This window comes from Pleurodeles waltl, chromosome 2_2 (genome assembly GCF_031143425.1).
Source record: "Pleurodeles waltl isolate 20211129_DDA chromosome 2_2, aPleWal1.hap1.20221129, whole genome shotgun sequence".
NCBI lineage: Eukaryota > Metazoa > Chordata > Amphibia > Caudata > Salamandridae > Pleurodeles > Pleurodeles waltl.
In genome coordinates, this window is record NC_090439.1 from 877,554,741 (window position 1) to 877,574,198 (window position 19,458).

The following is a 19,458-nucleotide window of genomic DNA, read 5'->3' on the forward strand; positions in this document are numbered from 1 at the left end:
AATTAAAAAAATAAAACCTGGCTGCCATTTAAGAAGTATGCCAAGTCACAGAAAGTAAATCATATGTGCCTGTCACACTGTGCGCATCTAATTTAGGCAGAATGTTGTCTTACTCAAAAAGCTTCAATAATGAAAATTTATGTGCTATGTAATTCTGTTTCACTCAATTACCCATCAGTGATGTTTTGTTCTTCTATTCTTTTTATCTTTCTAGACATAAAGTATGGAAATAAGTAATGTTTGATCATTTCGAGCTTTCAGTAGCCCAAGATATTTTGTTATTTACTCTAAAGTATCTGTGATGCTCCTGTCTCTCCATATCTAAACAAAGATGAATACTGTTGTTAAACACCTGAAAAAGCATTTGGTATTTTGATATAGTCCATGCTTCATTTGGATCGCTCTGAGGTTATTGAAGCAGTCCAGCACTGCTTGAGGTGCGATATAAAACAGTTAAACGTTACCAAACGTTATGATCATGCTGTCACTACAAGACTCCCATTTTAGGTTTTGTTACTTGCTAACAAGCACATTATTCAGTATATGAAACATCTGAGATCAAAAACTGTAGAGAGTTAATCAGCCTTTTTTAGACTACAGATCTAATCATTTAACCATTTGTGCAAGCAGTCTTCTTTTGAAATTGTAACATATGATTTGTTACTAAGAACGAATGTATCATGTAGTAGCAGATTAATTATGCACAGTTTTTAAAATCTAATAACAGGAAGTTTTTAAAAGTGTGTTTCCTACGTCAGAAAATGTATCCCCTGTTACTAGGGAATGCATAAAATATGGATACCTTTCAGGTTTGCAAGTAAATTAGAGTAAATCCATGCTATTTCCCTTGACTCAAACCAACAAAAGATGTGATGTTGAGTACCCACTAGAATGAACTGTGAAATATTTAAGGATTTGCATAAACGGAGACCAAGACGTTGTTATTAGCTGGAAGATTAGGAATAATGAAATGATCATCCTATAGATGTATAACATTTCTTTGATACTAATTCAACAGAATGCTTAGGTCCCTTCCAGTTAGATTGGTAGGGTGAACTAAGCAGCCTAGCTTGTGCTTGTAAATACTCCGCTTACCCAATGAACAAGGTGGTTTTAAAACACCTGATATGGAACTATATTATTTATGTGCACAAGCACAGCATGCACAGCACTGGTACCACTTGACCTATTGTTACCACACCTAGCAGTGGCTAAAGACAGAGCATCACTTATGACGTTGATGGCTATGATACATCATTTGATGGCCTGAAGAGGCTAAGATGGATATGGTCGGATGTACATTTCATGCATGGCATAAAATTAAAGAAAGAGTGAACCTTACTATTCTGTATCCGCCGGAACTACCACTGTTACACCACCCCAAATTAACACATACGGAAGAAGGGAAGTCACTACAGTGATGACATAGTATATGGTTGAAAATATTTGGGTCATTATTCCGGGAGGCAACCTTCCTTACCATCCACTGCCTAGAAAACTCCTCCTATTACAGTTAGTTCTTGTATTAATCCACACATCTAATTGATGCATATCCCAGGGAGCTCCCAATAATGCAGGCTCTGTGGTTTTTGCTGACATCCAAGATGCATAAAAAACTCTGTAATGTTCCGGGAAATGTTGGACTATAATGTTGCACAGGACCCCAAAGTGTGCCTTTTGGGCTCTGCAAATGAGAGAACAATACATATTAGGAAATCTCCATCAATTGCATTACTGATGGTAAAATACTATAGTTTGCACTTTGTGCCTGTAACGGAGAATTAGAGAAGAGACTTAGTTTACTGCTATGAACAAAAGTTGTTACTTAGAGCTTCCCACCCAAAGGGTATTTGGGAACTGCTTAAACAAATTCTAATAAAACTGTGAAGAGATCCTGATAAATAATGTAGAGCCCAGGGCAACCAAGAGTAGTCTGAGAAATCTGAAGGGGACATGCAGTTATCTTGCTACCGCACAAATTCCTAGCCTGGAGGCAATATTGGTGCATGGAATATGTTACGCATGGGCTACTAGAGTTTTGCTGTAATTGTTTAATAGGATAGCTATGTCACAGTGATGCCACGGATTATACTACATTCATGTTCAACTTCTTTTTCTGTTTGTTTTTTTTTCTTTCTGCATGCCAGTAAAATAAAAACAAAACGGTTTTCTTGATTTTCATTAGACATGAATGTAGGCATGTTTTACAGCAAATAAAAAAGTTGATAATTCAAGAAATCAGCTGTTCCATATTGTCTTGGTTATATATGTGTTATTTGGCCTTCTCTTTGTCGTGTTTTTTTTTATCTACTTCTTACTTGCTCAGGACAAACACAATAAAGTGTATAAGCATTTCAGTTGTACAGTTCTCCCTCTTTCACAGTGATACAGTAGAAACAAGAGTATTAAGTTTGTCTTGTGGTTTATTCATTTGATTGTATTTACTTTAAAATTTTGTATTTCATTTAAGGTCGGGTGAAGAAGGGTGCTACCCAGATCTTACGGAGTTTTGTGAAAAGAGACTTAAAAGCTTGAATCCAAAAAGCAGAGCCCTACGAAAAGACAAACCTGCTGCCACCCCTGCCAGTTTTACTTTCAAGGAATGGGAAAATATTGAAGAGGATGTTGAGGTGCACTGTAAATTCAGTCATTTAAGTTATTGTATTTACAGATCAGAGTACCCGGAAAAACACCGTTCCTTCATAATTGTTTTTTTGTTTGTTCCTAAGACTTATTCCTTTTGGCTGTTTGGCGGGGAGGCTTCATTATTTTTCCATGTACTAACCTTACCATTGGTTATTGTTTTTATACCTGTCTTCTAGTTTTACACCTCTTTAGTGAAAGTAACATGTATAAAGCACTTTTACAGTTTAGTGATTTAAAGTAAATATGCTGACATCTGATTTTGGATTAACGTGTTTGCAGTTGCATGCTTAGCACAATTTAGTGCCAGGTTGACAAGTAAAGTGCATTTTTTACAGCATACGTGCTTTAGTTTCTTACTCCAGTATGCATCATCAGCTATCTTTTCCTGGTCGCTCTTGTGTTCCCCTCGATTCCTTTGATCAATTCATAGTCTTTTGATGATTTGTCTGCCATCTGAGAAGAGTAACCCTCTCAAAGGTTTTAATGTTAGTGTTAGCACAGAGTTATGCAAAGCCGCACAAGACCTTTTTGGAAAGTCAAAATATCTACATAGTTCTTGGACAAATTCCTTTGTTAGCTTTATAGTTAAAGTTAATCTGACATTTCATAATAACTGATGTAGCGAACTGGAGCACCATAAATTAATAATGGTAGCAATAGCAGCATGGTGTACGATTCTGAACAATATCATTGAATAATCCGCTCCATTGTTATTTCTTATACTGGTGTACTTCCATTTTATTGGAATCTTTACAAGCGTGTGCGATGATGTGTTATTTTCAAAAGTGAATCCTAACTAACAGAGAAAGTGAACCAATCCAATTTTGTGCTTGTAAAGTTGTCACTTTTTTGCTGAAGATTGATGTTTTTGTGTTCAAAATATCCTGCATTGGTTTGTTATGTTCTGAATATTCAGCCAGTTGATTTATAAAATTTGTATTAATGCCTGAAGTGCAGCATCACACAGCAAAACTTATTGGTGCAAAATGTATTTGATCAGATACAGATTCTAAGATCGGAGAGAGGTCACAGAGTAAAATGAATCAGAGTTTAGTCTTTTGCACATATATTACAGACACTTAGCTTTCTCAATTTTATAGAGAGTGGATACACCTGCAGGTTATTCTACTGCACCTCAAGTTTTAGGGTTAAACCCTTTTTTGTTAAAAGCACACACAGTCAAGTGTAAAAACTTTAACAATATTATCCATAACCCTGCGCACACCGTTTTACTGGAATCTCTGCTTCATCTTTATGGGGCCTATAACATTTCTCTTATTCTACTCACAGGAAGGACCTGTGACTGGTGGCGAGATATTCATCACAAAAAGTCATTATTTTCCCTCACTCGTTTTTGGGCAATAGTGTGTGGCTGTCTCAGTCTGAATAAATATATACCTTTGACTGTCACAGTCTCACAGTGCCAACCTGCTGATGTTTCTGCCCCCTTTTTCTACATTTTTTAAAAATCTCCACAAACTATCTCTTCCTTGTGAGTGTGATGAGACATTGATCAGAGAAATATAGGAGGCATTCCACGCTTCGGCATCAGTTGCTTTTTTTATGCTGTACAGCCTAGAACCCTCTTTCAGTTATGTCTGCAGAAGAGAGAAACCATCTCTGTCTATCTCAGGTTATAGTCATTATTTCACACTTTTGAGGCAACTGAAAGGCCATATTCACAATAGGATAATGTTATTCTTGTGACTCTATCAGATATCCCAGTTTCTGATGGATACAACTACCTGTGGATTCCTCACCTCATGGATTCCTCACCTCATGAATACTCCCATGGCGCCAGCATTCTACGGAAATCTTCTTACTAGTCTCTGCACGTCGACGAGGACGTCACTGTCTCGCACGCGACGCCGTCTGACGTCATACAGGCAATAAGAGGTCCTCGACGACGTGCGGACGTCAGTTCCCTTTTTTCCGTGCATTCGAAACGGTTATCTTCGAGGGAGCAACTGTTACTCTTGCGGTTACAGTGTATATCTTGCTGCGTACTCTTTCTCTGTGGAAATAATGTCGCAGAGAAAGTCTGGATTTAAGCCTTGTCGTGAGTGTGGAGGCAAGATGTCGGTGACGGATCCTCATTCCGATTGCCTTTGGTGTTTGAGCTCCGACCACGACGTCTCGACTTGTGATTCGTGTCAGCACATGAATCCGAAGGCCATTAAAGAACGCGAGGCGAAGCTGTTTATGGCCAAGTCAAAGGAGAAGCATCACAAGAAAAAGTCTTCTCCAAGACATCGGCGTCATCGAGACTCCCGGCGCCGTAGAGAATCTCGGCGTCATTCAAGGGAGGCTCGTTCCAGGTCTCCGGATCGGCGCCGGAGGACATGGGAGGTCAGCCCCACGGTGACGCCGCATCCTTCGACGCCGTTGCTCTCTCCGACGTCTCCAACTTCGCCTGGACAGGCGTCGGTGATTGAGGTATTGGAGCCTCAGGTGTTTTCTCCGGCGCAGACGCCGAGGCCGGCGTCGGGGTCGCCTCCGAGTCAGGCACCCCAGTATCCGGCTTTTCCCACCCCTGGAGCCGATAGTTCCGCATTCTTGAATGCGATGTATGCCATCTTCCAACAGATGGCTCCAGGGGGTGCTCCGGCTGGGCCTTTGGCCTTTTCTTTGGGTGATCCTGCGCCTCTTCGGCCGGCACCCTTTATGCCCTTTCTCCCGTTTGGGAACGTGGGCTCGGCGCCAGTGTCGGCGCCGGTGGCCGCTCCGATGGCTTCGGAGGGATTGGCCCCAGGGATTTCCATCCCGTCGACGTCGAGATTTCGGCCTGTGACTCCGGTGGGTCCATCCGTTTCATCTGCTCTTCAGTCGGCGCCGAAGTTACCTGTGGCGCCGGATGCGGCGTCGGTGGCTTCGGAAGATCGGCGCCGATCTCCGACTTCGGCGGAGGTGTTGTCGACTCCGCGGATTGAGCAACGACTGCATTCAAGGAGGCGTGCTCTCCGGGTACTAGAGGAGCAGGAGTACCAACGAGCCCTAGAGGAAGGAGAGCTAGAGGACTCGGGTGATGGGCTGCGTGGACTGGAGTCGGCCAGTGGGCTGGACACTTCCCCTGAGTGGGACCTTTCGTCCCCGGGGGAATATACCGAGGAAGCTGCTTCCTTTCATACAGTGGTACGGAAGGCAGCTAGTTTTTTGGACCTGCCTTTGCCGGTGGTGGAGGCGAAACAAAACCTTTTGACAGAGGTGTTGCATCCGGCCTCAGCCGCGGCGGAGCCTCTATTACCTTTTAATGACGCTCTGCTGGATCCGGTTTTAGAGGTGTGGAAGAAGCCGGCATCTTCCCCAGCAGTTCACAGAGCCGTGGCCAGGAGGTATCGGACGGCTCCAACTGATCCTGGTTTCCTATCTAGGCACCCTACGCCGGAGAGCTTGGTTGTGCAGGCCTCCTGTTCGTCCAAATCAGCGCCTGGTTCTTTCCCGACGGTGCCTGGGGACAGAGACTCAAAAAAGCTAGAGGCGCAGTCGAAGAAGATTTTTTCGTCCTGCAGTCTGGCGTTAAAAGCCACTAATGCGACCTGTATCCTGGGGAGGTATATTCATGCTCTGATGGATGACATCTCCTCTTCGTTTACAGAGCTTCCCCAGGGTCTTTTGGATCTTGTCTCTGATGCCCAGGCTGCTGCGACCCAAATTATCCAGACGGGACTGGATACCACCGACTCGGTAGCCAGAGCAATGGGCACAACTGTGGTGGAAAGGAGACAGGCCTGGCTACGTAACTCGGGCTTTTCGGCAGATGTACAGTCCACATTGTTGGATCTCCCGTTTGATGGGGACAAACTGTTTGGGGCTAAGGCTGATTCGGCCTTGGAACGTTTTAAGGAGAGCAGGGCCACGGCTAAGTCGTTGGGACTCCAAGCTCCTTCTTCCACGGCCTCTTCCAGATTCTTCAGGAGGTTTCGTGGATTTGGGCGTGGCTCTTCCTCCTCTTCCTTTCGGGGAAGATATCAGCAACCTGCCTCTTCCCATCCCTATAGATCTTTTAGGGGGAGGGGTAGGGTCCGCACCAGGGGAGCCTCTCAGCAGCACTCTGCCTCTTCCTCATCCTCTGGCGGGGTGCAGCAGGGGAAGCAGCCTTAGGCTTCCACCATTTCCCACTCACTCCTCTCCTGTAGGGGGAAGATTACAGCATTTTCTCACCAAATGGGAGACTGTTACGTCGGACACTTGGGTTCTCAGTGTTGTGGGAAAAGGCTACACCCTTCCCTTTCGGGAGTTTCCGCCCCTCATCCCGCCCCGCCCTTCGTATTGTTCACAAGAACACCTCCTGTTGCTAGAACAGGAGGTAGAAGTCCTCCTTTTAAAGGGCGCGGTGGAGTTGGTCCCGGAGCAGGAAAGGGGTCAAGGAGTTTACTCAAGGTATTTCCTGATTCCCAAGAAGGATGGTCGTTTGAGACCAATTCTGGACCTGAGGATCTTGAATTGGTTCCTCAAGCAGGAAAAGTTCAAGATGCTGACCCTAGCACAGGTGCTTTTGGCGTTGAACATGGAAGACTGGATGGTGTCTGTCGACTTGCAGGATGCTTACTTTCATATCCCGATACTCAAGTCACACAGGAAGTATCTCCGGTTTGTGGTGGGATCGCAACACTACCAGTTTGCGGTCCTTCCGTTTGGTCTTACTTCAGCACCTCGAGTCTTCACGAAGGTGATGTCGGTGGTTGCGGCAGAGCTCAGAAGGAAGGGGATAGCAGTATTCCCTTACTTGGACGATTGGTTGATCAAAGCCAAGTCCCCGGAGCTTGTGTTGCGTCATCTGCAGTCAACAACCCAGTTGTTGTTCGACCTGGGCTTTTCGGTGAACGAGCCCAAATCTCACCTGGAGCCCTCTCAGCGCCTCCTGTTCATAGGGGCAGTACTGGATACGACATTGGGTCGGGCCTTTCCTCCGCCTCAGCGGATTCAAGATATTCAGGATTTGGTTCCAATGTTTCGAAATGGAGCGGTAGTTCCAGTCCTCAAGGTCCTTCGTCTGCTCGGTCTTTTTGCCTCCTGCATTCTGTTGGTCACGCATGCTCGCTGGCACATGAGGGCTCTTCAGTGGTGCCTCCGAAGGCAGTGGTCTCAACACAGAGGAGATCTAGAGGGTACTGTCAAGATCTCCAGAGATGCTGCTGTGGATTTGAAGTGGTGGATTGCAAGCAACAATCTTTCACAAGGAAAACCGTTCCAGCAGTCGCCACCAGTGGCCACAGTCATAACGGATGCTTCCACTCTAGGGTGGGGAGCTCATCTGGGGGATCTGGAGATCAAAGGTCTTTGGTCTCCAGAGGAACAGATTTTTCACATCAATCTGTTAGAGTTACGGGCTGTACGTCTGGCTCTCAAGGCCTTCCTCCCTTCCCTTCGTGGTCAGTCGGTACAGGTCCTAACGGACAATACTACCACGATGTGGTACATAAACAAGCAGGGAGGAGTGGGGTCGTACCTTCTCTGCAGAGAAGCTCTTCGACTATGGTCCTGGGCAAAGGACCATCGGATTTGCTTGATAGCAAACCATCTGGCCGGAGTCTTGAACGTGCGTGCGGACAGTCTCAGTCGCCACTTCTCGGCAGACCACGAGTGGCGTCTCCATCCAGATCAAGTCCGTTTAATCTTCCAGAAGTGGGGGTTTCCTCGGGTAGATCTGTTCGCCACTCGAGAGAACGCGCATTGTCCGTTGTTCTGCAACCTTCAGTATCCGATGCAGGAAGCATTGGGGGACGCGTTTCAAATGACCTGGTGCGGCCAGTTGCTTTACGCGTTTCCTCCCATACCCTTGATTCCTCGAGTATTGAGGAAGATTCGCCAAGACCGGGCTCTAGTAATCGTAATAGCTCCGGATTGGCCAAGGAGGGTGTGGTACTCCGACCTTCTCCAACTCTCAACGTGCCCGCCGCTCCGTCTCCCTTTCAGGGCAGACCTCCTCTCGCAGTCGCAGGGGCAGGTTCTACACCCCAACCTCCAGAGTCTGCACCTACATGCCTGGAGATTGAACGGGGCAACCTGAGTTCCTTCTCTCTCCCGCCTGAGGTAGTGGATGTTATATTAGCGGCCAGGCGACACTCCACTAAATCTATCTACGCTAATAGGTGGTCTAAATTTGTTGCGTGGTGTGGAGAGAGGCAGATTGATCCTTTACAAGCTCATCTATCGGACGTTTTGTCTTTTGCTCTATCTCTGGCGCAGAAAGGTTGTGCAGTGGCTACCATTAAAGGTTATTTATCGGCCTTGTCAGCCTTCATATGTCTTCCAGACCAACCATCTTTATTTAAATCCCCTATTGTTATCAGATTCTTGAAAGGTCTTCTAAATCAATATCCTCCAAAGCCATTCGTTATGCCGCAATGGGATTTGTCCTTAGTCCTGACTTTCCTTATGGGGTCCCCTTTTGAACCTATGCATTCTTGCCCCTTGAGGTATTTGTTTTTAAAAACAGTCTTCCTGATAGCTATAACATCAGCAAGGAGAGTGAGTGAGTTGCAGGCCTTATCAGTAAAACCCCCTTATACAACTTTTTATGGGGATAAGGTGGTGTTGAGGACCAAGGCTGCTTTCCTCCCGAAGGTTGTTTCACCCTTCCATTTGGCTCAGGCAATTACTTTGTCCACGTTCTATCCTCCGCCTCATCCTTCCAAAGAGGAAGAAAGACTGCACCGTCTGGATCCAAAGAGAGCGTTGAGCTTCTTTATCGATAGAACAAAGGATTTCAGGCTGGAGGATCAGCTGTTTATTGGATACGTGGGCAAGAGGAGAGGAAAGGCAGTCCACAAGAGAACACTATCCAGGTGGGTTCTTTGCATTAAAATATGTTACTCTTTGGCAAAGAAGGATCCTCCTGAGGGCATTAGAGCTCATTCCACCAGAGCTAAGTCGGCCACTTCGGCCTTAGCCAGAGGTGTTCCTGTGGTCGACATCTGCAAGGCCGCAACTTGGTCGTCCCTTCACACTTTTGCAAAACATTACTGTTTAGATTCTGAGGTTAGAAGGGACGGCCATTTTGCACGGTCAGTGCTGCAGGATTTCTTGGTTTGACCATTTAGGCACCCACCGCCGGGCGTGGTACTGCTTTGGGACTCTATTCATGAGGTGAGGAATCCACAGGTAGTTGTATCCATCAGAAGAACGAGTTACTTACCTTCGGTAACGACTTTTCTGGTGGATACATTAGCTACCTGTGGATTCCTCACGGTCCCACCCGCCTCCCCGTTGCCTTTATGGTCTTGCCAAGTAATCCTTGAGTGCGCTCCTCTTGATCTTTGAGGGTGCAATAGATGTATATATATAATATATTTGTATATATATATAGGTATATGTGTATATATCTTTATGTATATACTTGGTGTGTGTATATATTTTTAAAAGAAAGAGTTTTATATATATATATATATATGTACATAAAAAAGATTTACAGTTATTCATACAATGTGGTGTATTTTTACAATATAATGGATGTTGCTTTGTTCTTTCATTGCATTGCCTGGTTGTTCTCATGCACGTAAAAAATTATTGGTACTGACGTCCGCACGTCGTCGAGGACCTCTTATTGCCTGTATGACGTCAGACGGCGTCGCGTGCGAGACAGTGACGTCCTCGTCGACGTGCAGAGACTAGTAAGAAGATTTCCGTAGAATGCTGGCGCCATGGGAGTATTCATGAGGTGAGGAATCCATGAGGTGAGGAATCCACAGGTAGCTAATGTATCCACCAGAAAAGTCGTTACCGAAGGTAAGTAACTCGTTCTTTTTAACCATCACCTCCTCCGGGTATTCTGCAGCAAGCTTTGTACTCATCTCCAGGACTCTGTCTGTTCGCTGGTTGACCGGCATTTCAAACCTCTTCTCCAGTGTGACCAGACTCTAAATGGCAAGGGTGTAAACATAAGCTTCTCAACGCTCATGCATTGGTCCATTCCCCGTTTCCATTCCTCCACTGAGGGAAGAGTGGTTTCACTCCAACTATATGTCCTGGCCACAATCAAGTCAAGACGTAGCATTGCCCACCTATCACTACTACTATCCAGGTCTGTATTATTATTTAAAAGGATCAACTTGGGATTGTCAGGAACCCTCCTTTTGATCACTATCCCTAAAGCAGAATAAATTCTTCTTTAGAACCTCTCTATTTCCTGGCAGCCCCATAGGGTTTGAACTAGAGACCCCTCTTGAGAGGGACATCGAAGGCAAGGCGGTGAGCCCACCACACCTATTTTCCAGAGTAAATGGTGAGTAAATTCTGCACTGTGTATGATCTTCTTTAATTATCTCAATCGAAATCAAGAAGCAATGGCTGCCTTCTTTGAAAACATAAGGGCTTCTTTCAATTCTGAGTTGTAGAGTGATCCCAGATCCCCTTCCCACGCTGACTTCAGATCTCTGAAGGGGGTGGGCTTGTTAACCATCAGACATCTGTGAATGTGTAATTTTTTGTGTTCCGAGATTTCCCCGGACAACAACCTGGCTTCTAGAGTTTTAAAATCCATCAGGATTTCCATGCTTATGATATACGGGGTGAGGTCATGTCTAAGTTATAAGTACAGAAAGAACTGGTTGTAGTGTAGCTTATATTCTGTTTGTAGGTCTTGAAAGGATTTCATTTCTATGCCCTCCACTATGTCTCCCAGCTGGGACATGCATCCCACTGCTTGAACCCCTCTAGTGCAGATAGCCATGCCAACTTTGTCCCCACCCACACCTGTGTCTTCCTTGTGATGTTTCGGTCCCACCCAATCCCAAGTGTTTCTGTCTAAAGTATAAACAGCACCGTTGTTGCCAAGGGGAGATTTGGGTCAGGAGAACCACCTTAAATAAAATGTATGGGTGATCTACCCCCCTCTCATAGTCCACTTCTCGGAAGTGAATGGTGGGTCTCCGTGTATTATACCACCATTTGTTTACGGGTATCAAGTGGGCTGCTGAATAGCAGGATCTAAAGTCTAGCACAACATTCACCCCATCATATGTAGATTTGTAGCATCTCTTCAATGCTATCCTGGGAACACAATGATCCCACAGGAAGGTTATCAGCAGTGACCCTGTCTGGGTAAAAAAGGAATGCAGTATTTCAAATGGGAAATTTTGGAGATGGTGTGGTGGCTGCAGCAGAGCTACCATCTTGAATATGGTTGACCTACCCAGTAGTGACAGCGGTAAATTATCCCAGAAGTTCAGGGCTCCCTCTATACGAATGACAGTAGAGTGGATATTAGTGTACTAGGCCATCATAACATTCTGTGTGACATAGACTCCCAGGTGCCTAAACCCATGTTTCCAAATTCATAGACCTTTAGCCCACTTAAAGTCTTTAGTGCAGGATCCCATCACATACACCACGTCTTCGATTTATTTCGATGCGGAGATCTCACCGAATATCCTAAAGATTTGCAGAACTTTCGGGCCAGACCATTCTGGATCATTGAAGAACACCAAAACTTTGTCTGCAGCAGAATTCTCAAATCACTGTATCTTCAGGAAAGCTTTATTGACATCAGTATCCGTGGCTTTATTGAAGTCCATGAAAGAGCAGTGCAAATTATATTGCAGTTTCCGTCTCCTGCACTTTGATGCCACAAAATTATAATGTTAATTTAAGCATTCTTCTTGACTGACACAGTGTATGTTTTCATGGTGGGACCATGACTACTGTATGTGGCATGGTCTCAACCTCTGAGGCCATTCATATTGGATTTATCAATAGCTTTTGAGAAAGTTAATTACACTACATTGATTGTCTAGGAGTTTTTCAGGCCAGTTCTCTGGGGCCTTTGGAATTTTGGGGTAATTAGGCCGACACAAGAGATGACTTGCTTTTAGGCCAGCACCTGCTTGCAGAAAAGCACAAAGCTTTTTCTTTATTTGTTTGATTGTCCTTGTAATTAGGGGTCCTGGCTCCACTCCCTCCGACGTTATGTTAGTTTAATTTAATGGCATTATTGGGAGGGATGCTTTCTCATTATAGCTACCTTAAATTACTTTCCTCTAAGCTAGACACCTTTTTGATAGCTTGTTTTCTTTTCCCAGCCCTCAACTCTGCAGAGTAGGCTTTCGTTTTGCTAGGAGATCACCTGTGCTCCAGTTCATTTTGATTTTTCTAGTCTGTTTCGTTTTTATATAAAAATGTATTAATAACTGAAGAATCGGTGATCCTATATAGATCGCGAGTGACATTTTACAAATGTGCCTTCCTTCTTTTTTATGCATGTTGGAAGACTCTTTCTACAGGAAATTGCGCAACAATGTGCCCCACTCTCCTCAGCCCTAGATGTAAGCCAGCATGTTTTGACCTTTTGTGGGGGAACTGCAGTTTGAGCTGAAGGTCTTCCTCGGGGCTATGCTAGACTAGTTTAGGATACTGTGTGTAAAAAAAAAATCTAAATATATTTGCGTTTGTAGTTTGTGAAATCAAATAGTATTGTACATATCCTATTCTGCTTCTTTGAATTGTCGGGCTGGATTCAAAGGTTCTCTGTGGCCGTGTATTTCTGCTCACTAGGGGTCCAAGTTGGCATAAGCATTTCCGCACCCTTTTGGGCCAAACAAAAATAATAATAATACAGCGGTTGCCTGGGTGGGACAACTCATTTGCAGTAGCAGACAGACAGAGACTGCCGGTTTACCTGGGAGGATTAGTTGTTCATATTCTGGAGTTCTTGGGTCTTTTCAATGCTTGCCTCCTGAACAGTCTGCAGTTAGTAAAGGAACAGCGTAACTAATCAAGTTGTCAATGTTCAGCACTAGTTTGTTTTACTGGTGCTATGGTCACTTTTCTGCATGTTCTATCCTTTTTACCCCAAATCTTCACTGCTGTACCCTTTGTTTTCAGCTAGAAATGTATACTTAAGCAGGCATGAGTCCCGCATCTGCTGGATCGTTTTATCCAGTGGGATATCTTTTTCTTTGGAGTTAGCGGGAGGTCCGGCTAACACTGGGTTCTTTTTACTTCCAGCTGTGTGTGTAATCAATGCCCCTGGCTTATTACAGGCTTTGTCATCAATTTCATTGGCTAAGCAAAACACGGTTCAATGTCTGAGGTGCATATCGCTATAGGTATCAGGTGGCCGCAACTTCTTGATGTTTAATTCTGAAGCCAGGCACCTTCCACGCCATGGCCACCTGCATTTTATACAGGACTAACACAAGGTTAATGAACCTATGAAGGTGTTTGTCTCCCTTCGCTCTGGGGCATAGTCCCTACAGACAGGATTTGGGTGTAGACACAAGGGTATGTTCTGCAAGTTCAGCAACTGTGTTAGCGACCACATGCCAGATAGTGTGCAGCAGCGAGCAATCCCATGCTATGTGGTAAAACCCAGGTTCTAGAAGTTTGCAGCGGGGGCACACAAGGGCCGGCATCGGAAGCATACACTAGATGCGCTGAGGGTAGAAGGCATCATGGTACACGTAATTAAACTGTTTGAATCAGAATCTTGGGTTTGAGATACGTTCTTCACCTGTTGAAGCGCCAGGACCACACCTTATCGGACAAGGGCTGTGGCTACACGCTGTCCCATTTGGCATTCACCCTCACTGCATAATCTGGCAGTGTGGAATAGAGGTATGCGTAAAGGGTAGTAATAGTGTGTCGTATACCATCCTGGGTCTAAAGCATGTGCAACGTGGGAGGCTTCCCGTCCTCATGCCCCATGTGGCACGCATTGTGTTTTGTATGGTGTGGAATGGCAGAAACTGACCGGCCCACATGCAATAAGTGTCCATGACGTCGGGAAAAGACATGAGGATGCTCTCATGATAAAGCTCCTCCAGTTGTTTGACTCCCACCACTGACCTGTTTCATATTGTTGTGCCATGCTGCTGAGTCATGGTAGGTCCCATAACTCACTATACGGCTAGTATAGGCTGAGATGCCCTTTTCCATGGACAAATCTACACCAGCAGACTCGGGCAACGACCATGTCACGTCTCACGTCTGGGGCGAATGGTTGAATCAGACAGCCATGTGTACATGCTCGTGTTACCTAAGACCTGACGGAAGAGCACTAATTCGGTGCATGTGGGTATCCTCAGCCAGGCCATTGGCCACTGCAGCTGTGCTGCCGCATAATACAGATCGGCACTGGACACAATAAGGCCGCCTTTGAGTAAAGGTCGTTGCAGGGTGGTAAGTGCAACCTGATGGCGACCCCCCACTCCATATCAGTTCGAGCAAGATACCATGCAGTTAGCAAAAGAAACTTCTGGGGAGTACTATTGGAGTGCCGCAAAAAATTAAGTAATCGAGGTACCAGCATATTGTAGATCGCCATGTGGCCCAGGGCGGACAGTGGCAACAAGCTCTAAAAGGGCAAAGACCAACAGATAGAACACACACTTTGTCTATATTGCCTTTATTGATGTTTTTTCCCCAGTGGTAAATCTTGACATCCAGGTACTTGAACGTATCATGGCACTGCTGGAGATAAGTCTCAATCGGAGTATCTCTATGCAGTTTGTAGCGCAGCACCAGGGGGAACAGACATAATTTAGACCAATTCACCCAGAGGCCTGAGACGTCCCCAAAAACATCCAATAAGGGCATGAGGCATCGTGGCCTCTACATCAGGAAGATAAACTAGGGCATCATCCACATACAGCAAAACAATGTGATGTACACCCAGCTCCCGAATCCCCAGTCGGTGTACCAATTGTCAAAAATGGCAAGCCAGCGACTCCATGGCAATGGCAAAAAATGTCAAAGCAGGCACCTTTGTCTGGTGCCTCTCCAAACGGCAAAGCTGTCGGAGATCAGCTGACCAGTCCTGACCCACGCCGTTGGGCTGTCATACAGCGTACAGATCCATCCCAGAAAACCAGAGCCGAACCACATGCATTTAAGGGGAGCAAGAGAAAATTTAACTGAAGGTGTCACCCCGCCTCTCCCTCCCCCCCACCCCCTGACCAAAGGCTTCGGCTGGAGTGCTGTGAATGAGGCATAATGGATGGCGGATGTTGGTGAATGTAGTACGCCCTAGTATGAATCCAGATTTGTTGACCTATACAAGAGTAGTAATGATAGGGAGCAGGTGGTTCGCAGGCACTCTGCCTATGATCTTACAGCCAAGGTTCAGTAGTGAAAGAGGGGGGTAAGAACAACCGTTCAGTGGATCACTGCCAGGCCTAGGTAGGACAATGATTATGGCCTCTCAGAGCGAATCTGGAAGGCGCCCAGTCATTTTGGCCTCGTTGAACATGTTCAGCAGGTGCTGAGTGGCTTCTTCGTAGAAAGTAGCAAAATACTCAGTCAGCAGCCCGTTGGTGTCGGGCGTCTTGTTCCTGGCAATTTGGGAAATAGCTGCCCGTGTCTTCTCCAGCTGCAGAGGCTCAACCACCAGCAAGTCTCGTAGAAACCTCTGCATGTGACCCGGTTGGGGGTTGGGCTGGGTCTATTGCTGTGTACAAACCCCAGTAATAGTTCTGGAATGCATCATTGATGGCTGTATGTGACTTTATTTGAGCCATCGTCTAATCTAATCACTGCAATCAGGGTACGTCGCTGGTCCTCCTTCACTAGCCACGTAAGCAGTTTCCCCAAGTGATCCTGCTCAGCATGCAGAATAGCTGTATGCCGTTTGTAATCATGTTTCCCCGGTCTGCTACTTACACAGCTGCTGGAGTTGCTTGTCCGTCACAGTATGGGGTACCCACCCTTATTTACAAAGGCCACACGCCCTGCTTGGTGGTTACTAATTCCCCTGGCAAGTGTCGGCCTATCCCCCATGAGGCCACTAGGCAGGGGCCTCAAGTAACCACTTTATGCTTGCTTTACTCCAGCGCCCAGGATGTAGTGGAGCCCTTGTTTAAATCAGAATAGTGTGTAATGCACTATGGCAGATCCTAGTGGTGAGGGGGTGGGGAGAGAAAAAGGCTCTATTTGCAGCCACTAGGAGGGTATAGTGGGCCGTTGTCTGCCCCATCGCTGGGTAATCAACAAGGGGCAGTGGTCTGAGAGGGTACATGCTAAGCACTACGCCCAGGTAATCAGTGCTCCCAGCTGCTCAGTACAGTGGGAAAAAAAATCTAACCTTGTATGCACATCATGAACCAGGGAGTAAAAAGAGTGCTCAAGAACCAATGGGTGTCAGTTGCTATGCATCATAAAAGCATTGGTGGGTGAGCCAGTTGTGAAAGTGTTGTGTGGTATGAACATATGTGGCTGGGTGCAAGGGAGGGATAGAGTAGTTGAGGCGACATCCGGCACACAGTTAAAATCACCTCTCCAGAGCCCCAGGTGTTGAGGATCTTGGAAAAGCACCGGTGTGAGAGTATAAAAGAAGCCTGACTGGTTAGTGTTGGGGGTATAAATTGCCACCAGTGTACAGGCAGTTCCGTCAAGGTGGCCCTCTAATATCACACAGCGCCCCTCTGTGTCTGCCCTATAAGTGTCTAAGACAAACGGGGACCCCAGATGGGATCCATGTGAGCACTTACCGGGCAGATGTCGATATGGATGTGCTATACACCTGCCCTCTCCACTTTGCAGGGACATTTTGCAGCTTCGCTAACGTGAGATGGGTTTCCTGGAGCATGGCAATGTACGTGTGACAGTCTTTAAGATAAGCATAAATGCAATATATTTTGGTAGGGGTGGCCATACCGTGCATATTCCATGTAAGAATGTGATGTTGCGGGGTTTGATTATCAGCTGTGGATCCCATTATTTGAGCCAGCGGCGGGCATTACATTGAATGATATGGTGCCCCACTGTATCCCGTGTTGAAAGCGACTTACTACAGAGGAGGCCATCCTCTGCCATATAGATTGCCCTCTGAAAACACCTGTGTGGTCGGAAGACCCACAAAGAGACACCAACAAAACAACAATTAGAACCTGAGCAATAAAGAGCTTAAAAGGCTTCATTCCCACATCCCTCCCTCACCACCCCGACAGTGGGCATATGTGTCCTTGTCCAGGATTCCCCAACTTGTAACCAAAAAACAAACGTAGTCCACAGACTAGGGGCCAGATGTATAATTTATTTGGATAGCGATTACCTAATTGCGATTTTCTGGAAATCGCAATTAGGTAATCGCTATTTGAATGTATAAAACTCCAGGAGTTTTGTTTAACGGTTCACAATGGCTCACAATTTGACCTACCTCATTAATATTCATGAGGTAGGTCACAATTTGTGACCCATTGTGAATAGCTACAGTCACAGAGATGGTGGCCTGCTGGGCTCAGCAGACCACTGTGTCTGTGTTTGCTTTTAAATAAAGCAATCTATTTTTTAAAATGCAGTTTAAAAAAGAAAAATAAGAAGTTTTCTTTTCAGTTTTTTAAGAGTAGGCAGTGGTCCGTGCGACCACCGCCTGCTCTTAAACAATATTTTCACATGCATTCACAAAGGAAAAGAGGTCCCTTAGGGACCCTTTCGCTTTTGCGAATGGGTTACCACCTTAGGTGGTAAAATGCTAATGTTTTGCGATTGCATGACGGTCACAAAACATTCCTGCATACCGCTGCGATTCGGTATTAGGAAGGGGCGCCCTTGACACAGCCCTTCCTAATACCGAATTGGTATGTAATCACGATTCCAAATTGCGATTCGGTAACAAGTTACTGAATCACAAATTAGGATTCGTACATGCCAAAATGCATTTCTGCGGTTGCAGATGGCCCGCTCGGGCCGTTTGAGACCGCAAAAATGCATGCTACATCTGGTCCTAGGACCCTTGTGCGTTTGCCCCTTATCCATGTTAAGCATGGATTTTAGGATCCTTGGTAAGATTTTTGCCCTCCGATTACTCCCACATATGCTGGCACTTATACACAGTGACAAAAACCGGTTTATCCCAGAACGGAACACGTCTCTCAACTTTTGTAGACTTTACCATGTTGTCCATCAACTCAATGTATTGCTCTGTCATAATGCTGTTGTTATGTCGGTGGACCTGGAGAAGGCCTTCGACTCAGTGAGTTGGCGCTTTCTTTTTGAGGTCATGCGCCTAATGGGGCTGGGCGAGCTCTGGGTGCAATGAGCTATGTCACTGTATTTGGCCCCCACTGCCTGGGTTAAAACAATCCACACCATTTCCACACAATGTAATGTATATAGGGACACAATGCAGGGATCTCCATTATTGTTTGTCCTGACCATTGGGCCATTGGCTGAGTGTTTCCAACAAAGAGGAGTGGGCTTCGGAGTGACAGTGGGGGAAAGAGAGCACATTATCTCCCTGTACATGGACAATATATTGCTTTATCTTAACGATGTTCCTATGGGAGTTACATCTGCGATGATCTTACTGAGGAAGTTTGCAACATTCTGAGGACTTGGGGTCAATAAATCAAAGGCATACTTATTCCCCATGACTGCAGTCTCCCAGAGGCGAATAGGATATCATTGGACCTGAATTTAGCACTAGTGACCTTCTGATATCTATGAATACATATATTCCATTCAGAAGATGCAGGAAAGTGCCACCGTTGGCATGGTTACCCTTCCTCCCCCCGATACACACACACTCTCACACTTTTTGCCTAGTGTTGATGCCAACTTTGATTGAAAGTGTGCTGGGATCCTGGTAACCATGCCCCAGCACGAGTGTTCTTTCCCAAAATCTGTACCTATGTTTCCACAATTGGCACAACCCTGGCACACAGTTAAATCCCTTGTAAAAGGTACCCATGGTACCAAGGGCCCTGTGGCCAGGGAAGGTCCCCAAGGGCTGCAGCATGTATTATGCCACCTAGGGAACCCCTCACCCAGCACATATGCACTACCTTTGCAGCTTGTGTATGCTGGTGGGGAGTAAAAGGCAAAGTTGACATGGCATCTTGATTTGAGCATGCCAAAGATTTGTTCAATTACAGCTCT

The 19,458-nt window shown here is 45.7% G+C and overlaps 1 protein-coding gene across 1 annotated transcript in view; it reads left to right on the top strand.

Moving 5' to 3' along the window:
- Positions 1 to 19,458, top strand: part of SPAG1 (sperm associated antigen 1) — a 697,262-nt gene that overhangs the window by 16,269 nt on the left and 661,535 nt on the right. The window contains exon 3 of the mRNA XM_069220554.1: positions 2,471 to 2,630. Within this exon, the coding sequence (XP_069076655.1) occupies positions 2,471 to 2,630 (160 nt within the window). The remainder of the gene's footprint in view (positions 1 to 2,470; positions 2,631 to 19,458) is intronic.